The 15,460-nt window shown below is 67.4% G+C and overlaps 7 protein-coding genes across 7 annotated transcripts; 3 read left to right on the top strand and 4 right to left on the bottom strand.

Annotated features, from left to right (window-relative positions):
- Nucleotides 1-497: 497 nt before the first annotated feature.
- MICPUN_71523 (predicted protein) lies at nt 498-1,176 on the bottom strand (the record flags this gene model as incomplete). The annotated part of the gene is made up of 1 exon (XM_002501294.1): nt 498-1,176. A coding segment is annotated over one exon (679 nt), but the record flags the coding sequence as incomplete, so codon positions are not given.
- Nucleotides 1,177-1,807: 631 nt separating this feature from the next.
- Nucleotides 1,808-2,572, top strand: MICPUN_57777 (predicted protein; the record flags this gene model as incomplete). The annotated part of the gene is made up of 1 exon (XM_002501678.1): nt 1,808-2,572. One exon carries the CDS (start codon nt 1,808-1,810, stop codon nt 2,570-2,572), a length of 765 nt encoding a protein of 254 aa, XP_002501724.1.
- A 47-nt stretch (nt 2,573-2,619) lies between these two features.
- Nucleotides 2,620-9,645, bottom strand: MICPUN_100008 (predicted protein; the record flags this gene model as incomplete). The annotated part of the gene is made up of 1 exon (XM_002501293.1): nt 2,620-9,645. The coding sequence occupies one exon, from the start codon at nt 9,643-9,645 to the stop codon at nt 2,620-2,622; it is 7,026 nt and encodes a 2,341-aa protein (XP_002501339.1).
- Nucleotides 9,646-9,814: 169 nt separating this feature from the next.
- On the bottom strand, nt 9,815-11,160 carry MICPUN_105432 (predicted protein). Its single transcript, XM_002501292.1, has 3 exons — nt 11,092-11,160; nt 10,870-10,935; nt 9,815-10,736 (listed from the first exon to the last, which is right to left on the bottom strand). The coding sequence occupies exons 1-3, from the start codon at nt 11,125-11,127 to the stop codon at nt 10,068-10,070; spliced, it is 771 nt and encodes a 256-aa protein (XP_002501338.1). The 5' UTR covers nt 11,128-11,160; the 3' UTR covers nt 9,815-10,067.
- A 315-nt stretch (nt 11,161-11,475) lies between these two features.
- On the top strand, nt 11,476-12,237 carry MICPUN_52755 (predicted protein). The gene is made up of 2 exons (XM_002501677.1): nt 11,476-11,562; nt 11,669-12,237. The coding sequence occupies exon 2, from the start codon at nt 11,792-11,794 to the stop codon at nt 12,194-12,196; it is 405 nt and encodes a 134-aa protein (XP_002501723.1). The 5' UTR covers nt 11,476-11,562; nt 11,669-11,791; the 3' UTR covers nt 12,197-12,237.
- On the bottom strand, nt 12,231-14,297 carry MICPUN_100006 (predicted protein; the record flags this gene model as incomplete). Its single annotated transcript, XM_002501291.1, has 1 exon — nt 12,231-14,297. One exon carries the CDS (start codon nt 14,295-14,297, stop codon nt 12,231-12,233), a length of 2,067 nt encoding a protein of 688 aa, XP_002501337.1.
- A 263-nt stretch (nt 14,298-14,560) lies between these two features.
- Nucleotides 14,561-15,415, top strand: LI818 (chlorophyll a/b-binding protein-like protein, chloroplast precursor; the record flags this gene model as incomplete). The annotated part of the gene is made up of 1 exon (XM_002501676.1): nt 14,561-15,415. The coding sequence occupies one exon, from the start codon at nt 14,561-14,563 to the stop codon at nt 15,413-15,415; it is 855 nt and encodes a 284-aa protein (XP_002501722.1).
- Nucleotides 15,416-15,460: the final 45 nt, after the last annotated feature.

Raw genomic sequence — 15,460 nt, 5'->3', positions numbered from 1 at the left:
CTCCTTGGCGAACCAATCGGATATCTCGCTGCGCTGGATGACCATCACCCTCATGTCGCTCAACGCGGCGACCGACGCGGTCCTCACGTTACCGTCCAGGAAGAGGTCAACCTCGCCGAGTAAGTCACCCGGACCCACATCCCTGGTCTTCTTCTTCCCGGCCACCTTGCAAGGCCCGGGTAGGTCTATCGACCTCTCCACGAATATCTCCGCAGTTCCCTCCTGGATGTAATACGCCTCCGTCGCCTCATCACCCTGCATGAAGAGCACCTCGCCCTGCTTGATCGTTCGAGTCTCGCGTTCCTCCCCGGAGGAGCTCACGATGTCGTGAAGTGAGTCGGCGGGCTCGGAGGAATCATCGGCGTTGCCCCCCCCGCGCCTTGTTAATTTCCCGGAGTCCGTCTGCTGGACGGCGTTGGCGAGGTCACGCCTGGACAGCTTAGCGCCCAGCGACGGCAGCTTGCGCCACACCGTCATCGTCGACCTTCCCTCGTCCGTCAGCCACTCGTCCTCGAGCAGCTGCCTGGCCGTGGCCCTTCGATGCGGGTCTCGCGCCAGACACTTCCTCAGCAGCGAGGTGAGCGCGGGATCCAGCGCCCTGCCCCGGGGCATCAGGTCCACCTCCCCAGCGCTCGCGACCATCTCGAACAGCATCGCCGCGTTGGGCGCCTCGTGGGGTACCCTGCCGAACAAACAGTGGTACAGCGTCGCGCCCAGCGAGTATATATCCGACCTGAACCCGTGATACGGGTCGCCACCCGCGCACTCCGGGGACATGTACGCGGGCGATCCAACCTGATCCGTCATCACGTCGCTGCCGTGCCTCCCCGGGTCGACGATGACGGCGCTGCCGAAGTCGCCGATCTTGGCGCTCGAGTCCACGCCGATCAGCACGTTCTCCGGCTTGATGTCCCGGTGGATGACCCCCGCGCGATGCATGTATGCCATCCCGTTGACGACGTCGCGACTCCACGACCACATGCGCTCGGGGTCTATCCCCGGGCGCGGCTTACCGTCGGTGTCGAGGTGGCCTCTGCCGATATAAGTGCGCAAGTCCCCGCCGGGGGCGTACTCCAGGACCAGGGACACGGTCGGCGCGTCGGGGTGATCCACGACGTTGAACAGACGGATGATGTTTGGGGATTCGAGCTTCTTGAGCACGGCGATCTCCCCGAGGTAACCCAGGGGGTGCCGCGATAGCTCGGTCGACGAAGGGTTGGGCAGCGAGCGGAACCGCGATTTCTGGGTGTTCTTCAAGATCACCGGCCTGTTGGCCTCGACCAGGTCGAGGCACAGCAGAGCAGTCGCGGTCGTGCCGACGCCCACTTTCCGCACGAGGAGGTAGCGCGACGTGTCGAGAGTCGCGCACCTCTTCGAGCGTCCGCCGCCCTCGTCGTCCGAGTCAGACTCCGTGAACAGGTCGTCCGCATCGCTGTCGGTGGTGAGGTCGCCGTCGCCTCCACCGAAGTAGGAGTCGGAGTCCGTCGTCAGGTCGCCGGCGCGTCCGTCGTCGGTCCATGCGTCATCTTCGCTCATAGGACAGTGAGACAGCTCCGCGTTGTTGATAGAAACTTGATTCGGTCGTTTCGCAGACTGCATGTGGCGCGCGGCGGTCGCACCCAACGCGACCCCGGCCGGGTCCTCGGGGCGAGGAGGTGTACACCGTGACGTATCGTTGAGATGGCGTCGTCCCGTCGGAGGTCCTCATCGGCGTCCATCCCGCCGCGTTCAACTCTCGACGTACCAAGGCTACGGATCTGCCCCGGGCGACTCCGAAGACGACATCCCGTTCACCTCCAACCTTCCAATGCGCGCCCCGCCCGAGGCCGCCTCCGGGGACGACGATGCGACCAAACAGAAACGTGAGCTGTGGAAGACGTGGTGGTTCGAGGCCAGGAACGCCGGCGCGCTGGACGTCCTCGCGAAGATGCCCGACGCCAAAATAGACGCCAAGACGTCGTCGAGGATCGATCCGCGCGCGAAGCAGGCGTGGGTGCCTGGGGGGTACACGGCCGTCACGCTGGCCGCGCAGAGGAACGACGCGGAGTCAATCGCGCTGCTCGCGAGCTTGGGCGCGGACCTCGACGCGAGGGACGACAACGGCGCGGCGCCCTTGCACCACGCAGCGTACGAAAACGCGGTGAACGCTATCGAAGCGTTGCTCGACGGAGGGTGCGATCCGAACATCAAGGATGACAGAGACGGCTCCACGGCCGTGATACTGGCGGCGTACGGTATGAGAAGAGCGGCGCTCAACGCATTGATCGACAAGCACCCGGCGGTGGACCTGACGCTGCGGGACGTGGGCAACGCGACGGTGGCGGGACACTGCGCGCAGCGGAGGCTTTGCGAAGAGCTCACGAAAATTTTGAAGCTTTGCGGACCAGGCGGTGCCTCGCAGCTGCGGCGCGGGCAGAAGGATTACCTGGCCAAGAAGAAGCAGCTGACGGGTCAGCTCGAGGTGTTGACGGACGAGCAGCTCAGGGAGGTGGCGCGGTCGTGGCGGGCGAGGGCGAAAGACGATGACGATAAGAAGGCCATCATCGTCAAACTGCTGCAGGCGACGCCGTAGACTTGCAATTTGGCAATTTGTTGTCAATCGTACTAGCTAGCTAGAGTCTACTTTTGCGCCGGCGCGGAGAACAGTTCCTTGCGCCGCTGTTCCACGCGCTTCTTCATCTTCCAGTACCACTCGTCGTCCATGTTTTCCCCCCCGCGTCCCCCCGTGCGGACATTCGACGTGGACGGTCGTCCCGTCGCCGTGAAAGACGAGAAAGACGCCGGCGGGACATTTACCGAACGGGATACAAACGGCCGCTCGAGCAAGGGGGCGCCCGCCCCCGCCGCGTAAGCGTTCCTCCGCCTCGCGTTGTTCAGGTCCGCGTGAAGCGCCGCGGATGCGTCGAGGTCTTCGATGCCTCGCGCGATCCGCGCTGACGCCGGTCGAGCCCTGCCGCCGCCGGCGCTCGCGCGCTCCTCCTCGAGCATCCGGGGAAATTCGAAATCTTTTTCGACATTCGGCCGCCTCGGAGGAAGCGATTCCATCGACGCGCGGACGGACCCGCCTCGACTGTCTCCTCGGTACAGCGGTACCGCGACGGGTATGTTCGTCATCCCCGCCGGTTTGAGAGATTCCATCGACGCGCGAACCGACCCGCCGCGGGAATTCAGAGGAAACCGGTTCTCCCCGTCGTAAGCCACGTCGTCGATGTCCTGGTAATCCGCGCCGAAAGCCGATCCAACCTCGACGCTGTCGTCGTCGCCGTATAGCTTCACGCGCCTCAGCCTGTCCTCCCGTCGCTGCGACTCGACGGGGTTAGCGGACGCGGACGCGGGCCTGTTTTGCCTTCTTGAGCGAAACGCGGCCAGTTTATCGCGGACAGATCTCGACGCGGAGCTCGGCCTCGCGTATATTGGCTGCGGCTTCATCGGTGACGCGGTGGCCGCGCGTATCCTCGCCTCTAGCGCGGCGTCCGACGCGGCCACCATCGCGGCGTGCGCGCGATCGAACCGTTCGGCAGCCTGAGCGGCGAGGTCCCTCGCGGCGGCGGTAGCCTTCGCGGCGGCGGCTCGTCGATCCTCCTCCTCGAACCGTTGGCCGAATTTGAGCGAAGCCCTGGCGGTTTTCTTCTTCGGCGTGACGTGCTTGGAGGACCTGTGCGAGCGTCGATGGCGCCTCTCGCCGTCGTCGGACGCGTACGGGTCGGATGTTGGGCGCTTGTGCGGGGTGGTCCTGGTGGATTCCCGCCGCGAGTGCGCGCGGGAGTTCGCCTTGCTTCGCTTTGCCTCTTTCCTCCGCCTTCTTCGTTCTCGCTCCTCGTCGTTCTCGTCGCGTCTGTCCCTGGACTCGTCTCGGTCGCGATGCTCGCGGCGGCGGTCGCCGTGCTTCGTCTTTGCGGGGGTCGCGAGCCTCGACTGGTGCCGCGACTGCGCCCTGGACGCGGCCCGCGAGAGCGATTCAGCCTCGAGCTCGAGAAGCTCTCGCTTGATCGCGTCGCGCTCCTCCCGCGCCGCCTTCATCATCGCGCGGATGTCGTCCTGCTCCCTCGCGGCTTTTTCAAACTCGCCGGGGACCCAAAAGTCGTGACCGCGGCCGCCCGGATCCTCCAGTCCATTGCGAATCTTATCGGCGATGAGCTCGGGGAGGTGCGGGTCGCGTTCCCGCGCGAGAATCTTTTTGAGTTTGGCTGGGTCAGTCTGCGCGTCGAAAATCTCCATCGCGCGTCGACTCTCAATCTCGTCAACCTTCTTCTGCCACGCCGCGCGTTCCTCACTCTCCATCAGACGCACGCCCAGCTTCTGGCGGTAATAGTCCTCGAACACGTGGTCGTCGTCGTCCCTGTCGAGCTCCCTGAGCGCGTAGTTCGTGAGGGGTTCCGCGTTTGCTCGTCGACGCTCCTCCGCCATCTCGAAATCCTCAATCTCCGCCTTGGCCCGGACGGAACCGGGAAGGGACGCGGCCGCGTCGAGCTCGGCGCGTTCGATAGCCAGGCGACGCGCGTGCTCCGCGGCGCCCTCCTTCGCGCCGTCCCGATCGCCGCTCAGAGGCTGCTCGACCGGGGGCGGCGGGGGCAACGCGATGGGCTCGCCCCTCGACGCGGCGGAGAGAACGTCAGACAAAATCCGCCCGTCGCCGCCGTCCCCGTGCGCGGCCCAGCCGTCGCCGACGCGGCCCGCGAGACCAGCCTTTATCCTCGCCGCGGCGGCGGCCCTGAACGCCTTCGTCGCGCCGTCCACGAACATGTGGCTGGTGGGCACGATGTTTCTGGGCTCGATGAGTGACGTTCGGGCAATCGCGGCTACATCGTCAACGACGGACGCGAGGCAATCGTCAACCTCCAAGCCATCGAAAAGGTCCGCGAGGGTATCGCCCCCGCCCGCGCGTTCCACGTCGTGCGCCCACGCACTCCACGCGCGCTTGGCCTCATCGACCTGTCTGTACCTATCGAGAGCGCGGTAAACCTCGGGCGGCGGGGGGGGATCGGCCGATGCGATCGGTTCGAGGGCGAGCGCGGCGGCCGGCTTTGAGGCCGTCGCCGGGCGGCTTCGCGCCGTCGCGGGCCTCGAGGCGGGACCCGACGAGGTCTCCATCGGAAACGGCTTGGACGCCTCGATGTCCTTGACCATCTTATCTGCCGCGGCTCGCTTCACCGCGGTCTCCTCGCTCGCCAGCGCGCCCCACGCCGTGGCGAAGGGCCTCGCCAGCTGCGGAAAGTCACCCGCGACTACGGCGTCGAGCATGACGCCCGCCGCCTTACCCACCCCCGCGTCCGCGGCATCCTCGCCGCCGACAGAAGAAAGCCACGCGCGGCACAGCGCCGTCTGCGGATGCGCATCGCCGAGGTTATTCTTCGCGAACGTCGCGGCGCGGTGGAAACACGCCGCGGCGTCGCCCGAGCGGTTCTGCCTCGCTCGAAGCGCGCCGAGGTTGCAAAGCCGAAGCGAAACCGCGGATGCGGCGACTCGCCACGCGCGCCTGTCACCCGCGCGGGTAGCCGCGCGCATCGCCACCGCGCCCAGGGCGATGGACCGCTCGTAACGCACGGCAGCTTCGGCCATCCTGCCCTGATCCTTGTACATCATGGCGAGGACGTTGAGAATGGAGCCGGGGTCCGGCGCGGGCGCCAACGTCTGGTCGTCGGCGACTGACTCCTCGAAACCATCCGCGAGGGGTAAGGGCAGCGAGCCGTCGCACGTTTCGAGCGCTTCCAGCGCGGCGTGAAAGTACACCTCCGCGCGCGACGCCCTCCCGCCTGAACGGTGCTGCGCGGCGATGTGGACGAGGTGAGCCGCCGACCTCGGGTGTCGGAACCCTCGAACCGGAGCTATACCCGCCGCCGCTATACCCGTCGCCGCTATACCCGCCGCCGTCGCCGCCGTGAGCATCGCCGCTCGCTCGTCCACCCCGAGGGCGTGACGAAAGCACGCCTCCGCCTCCTCCGGTCGACGTCTCGCGAGCGCGCACCGTCCGAGCGCGGCGAGCGTCGCGGCGAGCGACGGGTTCGCCGGCCCAAACGCCTTTTCACCCGCGAAGAGCGCCCGGCGCAGGAAAGATTCCGCGTCGGGCAGGCGTCCCATCGCGTGAATCACCCTGGCGACCTGTGTGGCGCGCTCGGCGTACTCAGCCTCGGCGTCCGCCGCGCGCGCCCTCGCCAGTTCCCTCCCGTGGTCCATGGCGACGAGCAACTCGCTCGGGAGGTAATCGACCCCGTGCTCCCCGATAGTAACCTCCCTGCGCTGCATCGCTCGCGCCGCCGCGGCGTCCGCCTCCTCCAAACCCCGCCTCGCCGCCGCAAGCTCGCCGCTCGCGATGTCCAGTCCCTCCCGCGCCAGAGCGTCCGCCTCCTCCAGACGCCGCTCGAGCCGCGATAGCTCGGCCGTCTCCGAAAGCATGGCGCCGACGCCCCTGTGCGCTTTACCCAGCACGCTGGCGGTGGCGCCCAGCGCCTGCGCGTACATTGGCCTCGCGGCGGCGGCGCCGTCGGCTCGGCGAAGCGCCTCCGCGACGCACCACGCGGCGCGAGCCGCGGGTAAGGACTGCGATCCGTAGAACGCGGCGGCGAAGTCGTACGCGGGTCGAGCCCACGCGGACGCCTCGTCGTATCCCGGCACCGACGCCGAGGACTCCGCCGCCGCCGCGGCCGATTCCGCAGCCTCGAGCTTGGCGGCGCCGCACTGCGGGTGATTCGCGCCGAGCGCCGCGGTGAGCACGGAGATGAGCCGGCCCGCGACGACGCCCGCGTCGACGTGGCGGGAGAACCGAACGCACGCCCCCCGCTGACGGCGCAACGATCGAACGAGGCCGAGGACGTCGTCTCCCGGGTCCTCCCTCGCGCCGACGCCGAGGTCGTCGACGTTTCCGCCGTCGGACAAGGCGTCGGACACGGCGTCGACGACGGCGGGCGGGGCGCGTTCTCTCGCCGCACGGAGCCACGCGTCGGTTTCCAAACCGACGCATCGGAGCGCGTCATCCGCCGCCCTCGCCGCCGCGTCGCCACGCGTCGCCTGGACGATCGAGTCCGCCCTCGCCACCGCGATCTCGGCGACGACCGCCGCCGCCTCGGCGTAGAGCGAGTCGGGGAACGCGATAGCCGCCGCGAACCCGCCGCACGGTTCGAGCGCGTCGAGCCACGGGCGCGGTATCGTCCCTTGGGCACCCGCGTCGGACTCGTCCCCCCTTCCGTCGTCGCCGTCCCCGTCGACCCGGATTTCTTCCGGATTTCTTCCGGGATCTCTTCCGGCGTCCCTCGCCGCGACGCTCAGGTCGGCGGCGGCGCGCGCCCGGCCCGCTTCGGACTCGGCGAATCGAACGTCACCGGCGCCGACCAGCGTGAGACGCGCGTGCGCCACCGCGAGGGCGATTGAGAGCGGCGACCTACCTCGCGGGGGTCCGAACGATGACCGGACGCGATCGATAATCTCCGCCGCGAGCGTCGGGACGCCGATCCATCGGAGCAAACCGGCGATCGTCAACCCGGCGCCGGCGACGTCTCCGGGCGCGTCGTCGTCGTCGGCGCTCATCCACGTCGCCATTCGATCGCGCCACGCCCCCCACAGCTCGAGCGGCACCTCGCCGCAGCAGACGGCCCTCACGTCGGATCTCGCGCCGGGCCGCGACAGGCACGCCATCACGCCCCGCCTCCCCAACACATCCGCCACGGAATTCACGTCGCGACCCGCGGCGGCGTGCCAGAGACCCGCTCGGAGCGCTCGTCTCGTGTCGGCGCGAAGCGCCCTGGATCCCGACCCGGCGGCGACGTCCAGAAAATAAGCCGCCAGGTCGGCGTGGAACTCCTCCCTGAGGGAAGCCGAGCGCGGCGGGGCGTACCTCTCCAGCGCCGCCGCCCTGTACGCGTCGTCCCTGAACCGCATCGGTAGCTCGGCGGCGTACCAGTCGTCGGGTTTATACGTCGGTCCGCCCGGTCCGCTCAGCGTCCTCCGCCGCCGCGACTCTCGCTCGTGTCGAGCCGCCCGAGCCTCCGACTCCTCCCTCGACGCCCCCAACCGATCCCCCTCGAACGTCTCGAGCTCCGCGTGCCACGCCTCCTTCGCGCACCACGGCGCGAGCCACGGCGCGAGGTCGTCCACGACCGCGTCGAGTCTCCCGTCGTCGAGCTTTCGAAGCGACTCGTTCGCGCCCTTCGCGCCGCCGGGGCCGAAACGAACGCGGACCCGCTCGCGTTCAAACCTGCACCGCAATGCGCCGCGCAACTCATATCGGGTGACGCCGAACCTGGCAACAGAGAGCGCCACGCACGTGGCGGCGACGGCGTGCTCGCCGTGCCGCGTCTCCATCGCGTCCAACGCCTCCCAAAACAATCCCCGAGCGGTACCCGGCATGTCGTGAACCGCACTCGCGACGGTCCTCGGACACTCGAGCGCCTCGTCGTGCCCGGCGTCGTTCGGGTCGTTCCGTACGGGCGCCTCGACGGGGTTCCCCCACTCGTCCTTCTCGCCCGCGTTCCCCCACTCGTCCACCGGGCCCACTCCGGCGCCGGTCGATACCCACGCGCCGTGCGTTGTCTCCTCCACCGTCGCGCATATCCGACCAGCCGCGGTTCTCACCCAGAGTGGCGTCGCGCCGTGGGGCCAAACGGCGTTCACAACCTCCGATATCTCCTTACCCCTGTGGTGCGAGTCCCGGGGCGTCGAACCGGGGTGGCGCGGGGAAAACATGGCGAGCATAGCGCCCGTCTCCTCCGTCGTGAGCGGCGGCGTCGGATACACTCGAGCCGACGCGGCGCCAACCGCTCGAAGCACCCCCTGGACGACCCCCCCCGGCGCCCACTCTTTTCCCGGCGCCCCCTCCACCTCCGGCGCCCCCTTCAAGGAGTCGAAAGAGTCGTGGGAGTCCCGCCCGGAGACGATGAACCGGACCGCGAGGGGCGGGGAGTTCGGGATCCACGCGAAGTGCGCGCTCGAGTCGGCGACGTCGAACGGCGGAGCGTCCGAGTCGGCCGTCGCGTCGCGCCCGTCGCCCCTCAGCGTTAAAAGCTCGGGCAAGGCGTGCCCGTCGCGAGGGTCCAAACCCGCGATGGCGGCGGCGGGGAAGGACGCGTAGGGCGACACCGCGATACTCTCCGCGGCGTCGACGATGACGAGGACGCGGCGGAACAGCGCCGCGTGCTCGAGGAACGCGGCGAACGCCTCGGGGAGGTCCGCCGGGTCCGCCGGGATGGGCTCGCGGATGTTGAAGCGTCGCCTGAGGGCGAGGCACGCGCGCTCGAGGAAGTGCGAGACGTCGCGCGGGAAGCTCGGGTCCGCGAAGGAGTGCTTCAGGATGAACGGGGGAGCCTCGCTCGGGTCGAGCGCGCCCCCGCGCCTCCGCTCCTCCCACCTTCGCTCCATCGTCTCCACGCGCTCGCAGAGCTGCGCCAGCGCTGTTGACTTGCCGCAACCCTCGACGCCCGTCAGCACGAGCGTGTGCGGCGGGCCGAGCGAGCGAACGTGCTCGTCCAGCGTGGACATGAGCTCGGATCTGAGCACCGCGCGGACACCCCCGGGGCTGTCGACGTGCCGTGGCAGGCCGGGCGCGAGCAACGACGAGGAGAAGAACTCGTGCGCTGCCGACTCGAGCGCCTGCTCGCGGGGCAACGCGAGCCGCCGGGCCGCCTCGGTCTCCCCGTCGCTATCGTCGTCGCTCATTGCTGTCTAGACTATCTAAGGATGCTCAACGACACGACGGCATGGCCCACTTCGCCCGTCGGGCCCTCTCGTTGTTGTGGGCGCCCGGGCAAAACGCATTTCCTCGGCATTTCCTCGCGCGATTCAACGGTCCGGTGCATCATTTTTCAGGCGAGCGGAGCTACGTGTATGAGATGCTACGTAGGTCGATATGAATATTAACTTTTAGGGCCGAAGCATTCGCCGCGCGCAGCTGCCGACGCACTGTCGAACGTCCGCGCACTCCGAAGGCTCCGTCTCTGTCTTTCCCCGATCCCCCCGGTCTCGCGCAGTGCGATTCGAAGAGATTTATTTTCGTCTCTTCTTGAATTCACACACAACCCGCCGCGGTCCGCGGGTCTTCTTGCGCTTGCGTCATGAAATGCGAGCAACTGACGTGGAGTTTACCTCCAGTCGATCCAGTCGGTCTCGTCTTTCCAGTCCGCGTACTGGAAGGCATCCTGGTTCTGGAACGAGGCCCCGGTGGCGTGGACGCCGCAGCCGTCGGCGCCGTGCTGCCACTCCTCCTGAAAGCCGCCGGGGAGGTTACGGCGGCGGAGCTTCGCGTCCCAGGTGCGGTTCCACATGTTGTAACCGCCGCGGAGGCCGACGATGTTGACGTAGCCAGCCTCGTCGAGGGCCTCGAGAGCCTGGATGGCGCGGTTGCGGCCGTCGGAGCAGGAGATGATGATCCTCGTGTTCTTGTCCGGGAACTTCGACTGCACCTGATCGAGGAACGCGCGGTTGGGCTCCTGGTTCTTCATCAGCTTCTTGCCAGCCTCGGAATCGTAGCGGTACTGGGCGTTGATGATGGGGATGTGGTGGAACCAGTTGGTGCCGCGGTGCTCGGTGGCGGCAGACTGGTCTCGGGGGAAGTTGCCAATCACATCGAGCTCATCGTCGCAGCGAATGTCGAGCACGTGGTACCCGTGGTCGGAGAAGAGGCAGCGAGCCTCCTCCCAGTTGGCGATGCCCTTGTCGGGGTACTCGGCGCCGATCTGCTGGATGTACTCGACGTCGTCCGCGAAGTAGAGGGCGGCGCGAGCCTGGACGTTGATGCCGCGCTTGGCGCGCTGTAGATTGAACGATCGGGCCGCTGGGTTAGCGTCGCGACCGGAGGGCGTTCGAGTGTCGGGGGACCGTTCAAAAACCGGTGGATGCAGGTTCTAGGTTAGGTTCTGTTGGATCACGTGATCCGGGACGCACCTGGGGCTTAGCGACGAAGGCCGCGCGGGAGGGCGCGATGGCCTTGGTGGCACGGAGGGCCGCGCGCTGCGGTGCGTGGGGGAGGACGGATGAGGTCAGAGGGGGGTTCCGACGGGGCGCGGATCTCCGCGATGCTGCCTTTCTTTGGCTCGGGTTCCAGTTGTCACGTTCCAAATCCCGGGGCGTCCGCAAGGGGCCGGGGGAGCACGCGGGGGCACTAACCTGGGGCGCGACGTTCGCGGAAGCGATGGTGGCCATCGTAAATGCGGCGCTGACGCGTGTGTATGCGTTTGCGTGCGGTGATAATGGCGCGGGGCGCGCCCGACGACGCGAGAAGGGCTCTTTTCTGCAGGCTTCGGTCATGACACAGTCAGCTCGTCTTATCCGCGCCAATCCGGTCGAAATAAACCAAGAATAAACGGTCACCGGGTCCGATACAACGTGGGCACAGGGCAATTACCCTGATCAAGATCAGGTTGAGCGAGATGTGGCATCGCGGATTTTGCCGGTTGGACCTGCCCCCGCGAGTACACGTCTCCTCGAGTTTCCTCCGGCTGCCGTCCCCGACCGTCCTCAGTCTCGGCTATGCACCGGGGAGAGGGTTTGGCTACGGCGGTGCCCGTACCCATCGACGACTACCTCGATCCGCTCCAGGAGAGACGCCGACGCGCGCGACGCATTTGTCAAATCCAGGTGAAGCCCCCCCAACCGCGCCCGGCGGGAAGGTAACACCTCCTCGTCAGGGTGCCTTCTCTCTCCGTCAGTGACTGACGTCATCCGCACTGACCCCCAACCGCAGCAATACATCCTGGCTTCGGTGATAATATCCGCCGTGTTCTACGTCGTCTACCTCGCGGCGTTTCAGGTGGGAACCGAGCATCGGGTGCGGGGGTGATCGTCGGGCGGGTGAGCGAAGAAACAAATGTCCGTCGATGCCGAGGCAGCCACCTCGTCCCCGTCCCCTGACTACGACTACAAGATGATATTGGCGGGTGCCGGTTGCGTCGCGGCGATGTCCACCTATGGGGCGTACAGGACCAAGTGGACCAACGTCTTCAAGGCGTCCTACGCCTCCACGTGGCTCACCCTCGGACCCGCGACTCTGATGTACGTCACGCCGGATGAGGCGACGCAGCGCGAGAGGATCGCGAAGGCGTCCGTGGGGCGGGCGACGTCGGTGGAGGCGGGCGGCGGGCGGATCGGGCAGACCGCCGAGGAGAGGCGCGCGCAGATCGAAACCATACGCAGATCGGTGGAGGGCGGTCGGCGAGAGGCGAAGGCGGAGTTGGAGGCGGAGGCGAAGAAGGGTTGGTGGCGGCGGCGGTGACGGCCCTTACGAACTTTCGTCGCTGAATACTCACTCATCCCGTCCGCGCGCACTCGCAACCGTCATCACCCGCGAGGTACTGCACCCCCCCGTCACCGCCGCAGCACCGTTCGACGTCCAGAGACGGCCACGTCATCGCGCCGGACGTCCCCGCGAACTTTCCCGTCGGATCCAACGCCGCCGCCGCGCAACCGAACGAGCACCACGACGAGCCGTACTCCCTCGCGCCGTCGAACGCACCGCCCGTCACCTCGGTGGGCCATCCCGCCTTCCCCCAGTGTAACCTGCCGTCGCACTTTGGTCCCCTCAGGTGCTCGAAGACTTTCTGAAACTTGGCGTTACGACCCGCCGGCGTCGTGGCGTGCCGAACGTAATCCTCCACGTTGACGTACATGCAAGCGCCCGCGGCGTGGAGGTTGGACGGCGACAGGAGCGCGGTGTCCGGGCTCGTGAATCGTATGAGTGCGGGGCTCCTAAACCCGTGCGCCAGACCCCCCGGCTGCGGCGTTAAAATACCGACCGGGTCCCACGCAGGGTTGGTCTCCACCATGTCGTCCGCGATTTTCCTTAGGCACGCGCCCGCCAGCCTCAGCGGGACGCACACCTCGTACTGGTCGTACCCGTAGTTATCGTGCGCGTCGTATTGCTCCTCGGTCATCGTGAGGTACGAGTCCCTCGCGTCGTCCACCCCGGACATCGTGTTTAAAGCGGTGGAAACGTCCCACTGGCGGGACCAGAACCGCGAGAAGGTGTCGTTGGCCATGAGAGGGAAGTCGCCGTCGGTGATGTCGCGCGGGGCGTCGGGGGGCTGGGCGCGAACGACCGAGGCGTCACGGTCGCGGCTCGTGTCGGTTGACATCCACGCCGACCTGAGGCTGTTCGAGTTCCGGCGCGTCCGACGACGGGTCGGGTTCGCGGGCGTCGGGAACCCCGGGATGGAGTCCAGCCGGGTGAAATCCGTCCGAACCGCCTTACCGAGGGGGAAGTGCCAGAACACCTGCGTCTCGTCGAGCCTTCGCACGTCCGGCGCCGCGCGAGTACACTCCCACGCACGCACGTATCCGGGCGTAGGGAACCTCTCGTGGCACCTCGCCGCCGCATCCGACGCGAGTTGGACGTCGCGAACGAGCTCGTCTGGCGTCAGCGTCGCCGACGACTTGCGCACCGCGAGGTTGCTCACGATACGAAGCGTCACGTCCACGACCACCCCGAGCCTGCCCACGCTCGCTCGCACCGCGTCGAACGCGGGGTTGCCCTCGTGGTACGACGCGACGGTGCCGTTGGCCAGCACGACGGTCACCGCGGTCGTCTGCGACGAGAGGGACCCGTGACGAAGGCTCGACCCGTGCGTGGCGGTTGTGACGGCGCCGGCGACCGTCTGGTCTATGAACCAGGGGAACGCGGGGAGGGTGTACCCGCGCTGCGTGCCCCGAAACAGCGCGTCGCCAAACGACAGCATCGTGGGCGCTCCTGGTGGGCCGTCTTCGCGAGTGAGGTCGTCGTGGTTGGCGAGGTGGTCCAGGAGTTCCCTCAGCGTTACTCCCGCGTCCGCTTTGACCGTCATGGACTCTGTGTCCACCGCGACTCGGTCCGCGACCGGGCTCCGTCCCGCGGCACCGCCGCTCCCGGCCAGTCGGCGTCCGCGATCGCTCGGCGACGCGCCCACGCCCACGCTGCGCAGGCGATGGGTCAGGACGTTGACGCTGTCTTCGTCCTCGCCCGAGCAGAAGAGGCCGCGGTGCCAGCTGTGTCCCACGCCGTTCGCCCTGACCCGGGGAAACCGGGTCACGACCTCCGAGACTTCAAGCGCGGTCCGCGGCGCCGCCATGCGCACCCTCGCGTCGCACGCGTGCTTACCCTGGAAGTTGCTCAGATCGTGGCCGGAGGTGCCTAGCTCCCCTGCGGCGCGTCGCAGCAGCGTCCAAAGCAACGCGAACATGAGGGGCCGTCTGTGCCCGTGGGCGTGCGACAAACTCGGGCGACGAGAGGTGTACGCGGCAGCCTCGCGCTCTGGTGCGGGGACGGACTGGACGTCGTCATCGTGCTCCTCGTCCTCGTCGTGGTCCTCGTCGCTGACCCAGTACGCCATGTACGGCGACATACGGGGCAGTGTGCCGATGGTCATGGCCAGGTCACCTCGTTTTTCTGGCGACGAAGGCCTCAACAAACGCGAGCAGAATGTTGTAGAGAGAACGAGGCAGGGCGAAAAACGCTTCGCAGCCTCGATTCTCGGAGGGCGTGAACGGGGTGCCCTCGTCGCCGAGATTCGGTGCCGTGACAACTGGACGAAGACGGCTCGTATCGGGAGGACCTTCCATTACCCTCCCCCCCCTTCCTCCTCCTTCCCTTCCACACCTCAACCAAATGACTCTCGCGATCCGCACTCTCCGCGTCTGCGCCAGTTCGACCCGCCCTACCGCCAAGTCCACCGCTACTACGGATAAGAAGAAGGCTGTGGTGACCGCCGGCAAGACGTTCTCCGATATATCAGCCGCGGTGGACGCTGGCCTCGTGAAAGGGTGCGCTCCCTTTGAGGATGGACTCGACGCCTTCGGATTCTTCAACAACATCGACCAGGCCGAGGCGCAGCGCTACGCCGACGTGGAGATCACCCACGGCCGCGTCGCGATGCTCGCCGCGATCGGCGTGCTCGTCGGCGAGCAGGTCGAGGGCTCCTCTTTCCTCTTCGACTCCCAGGTCACCGGCCCCGCCATCAACCACTTCCAGCAGGTCCCCGGCCTATTCTGGGGCCTCCTCGGCGCCTTCATCTTCGTGGTCGAGGCCTCTCGCGTCCAGCAGGCGTGGCAAGATCCCTTCGTCGCGGACCGCCTGTTCCTGCTGAAGTCCGACCACGTGCCGGGCGACTACGGCTTCGACCCGCTCAGCCTCGGCGACGGCATATCCGACGAGGAGCTCGCCAGGCACAAGATGGGGGAGCTGAACAACGGCCGCCTCGCCATGATCGCGATATCCGGCATGGTCGGCCAGGAGCTCGTCAACGGTCTGAACCTTCTCCCGGCGGATGACGTCATGGGCCTCGGGTTCAGGCTCCCCGGCGCGCAGGCGGGGTTCAGGGCGCTAGAACAGGCGTGCAGGGGCGCGCCCAACGAGGCGGAGTGCGCCAAGGCTTTCGACGCGGCCGAGCGGGGGGGCGCCGCCGCGCTGGAGAACCTGCTCAACCAGGGTAGCCTGCTCACATCCATTTTCTCGGCCAACTAGGCGAAAGCATCGCTCGCGGTGACTGATGATGACGCATCCGGCGTC

This window comes from Micromonas commoda, chromosome 4 (genome assembly GCF_000090985.2).
Source record: "Micromonas commoda chromosome 4, complete sequence".
Classification (NCBI taxonomy): Eukaryota; Viridiplantae; Chlorophyta; class Mamiellophyceae; order Mamiellales; family Mamiellaceae; genus Micromonas; species Micromonas commoda.
This window is presented reverse-complemented; position numbering and strand designations above follow the sequence as displayed.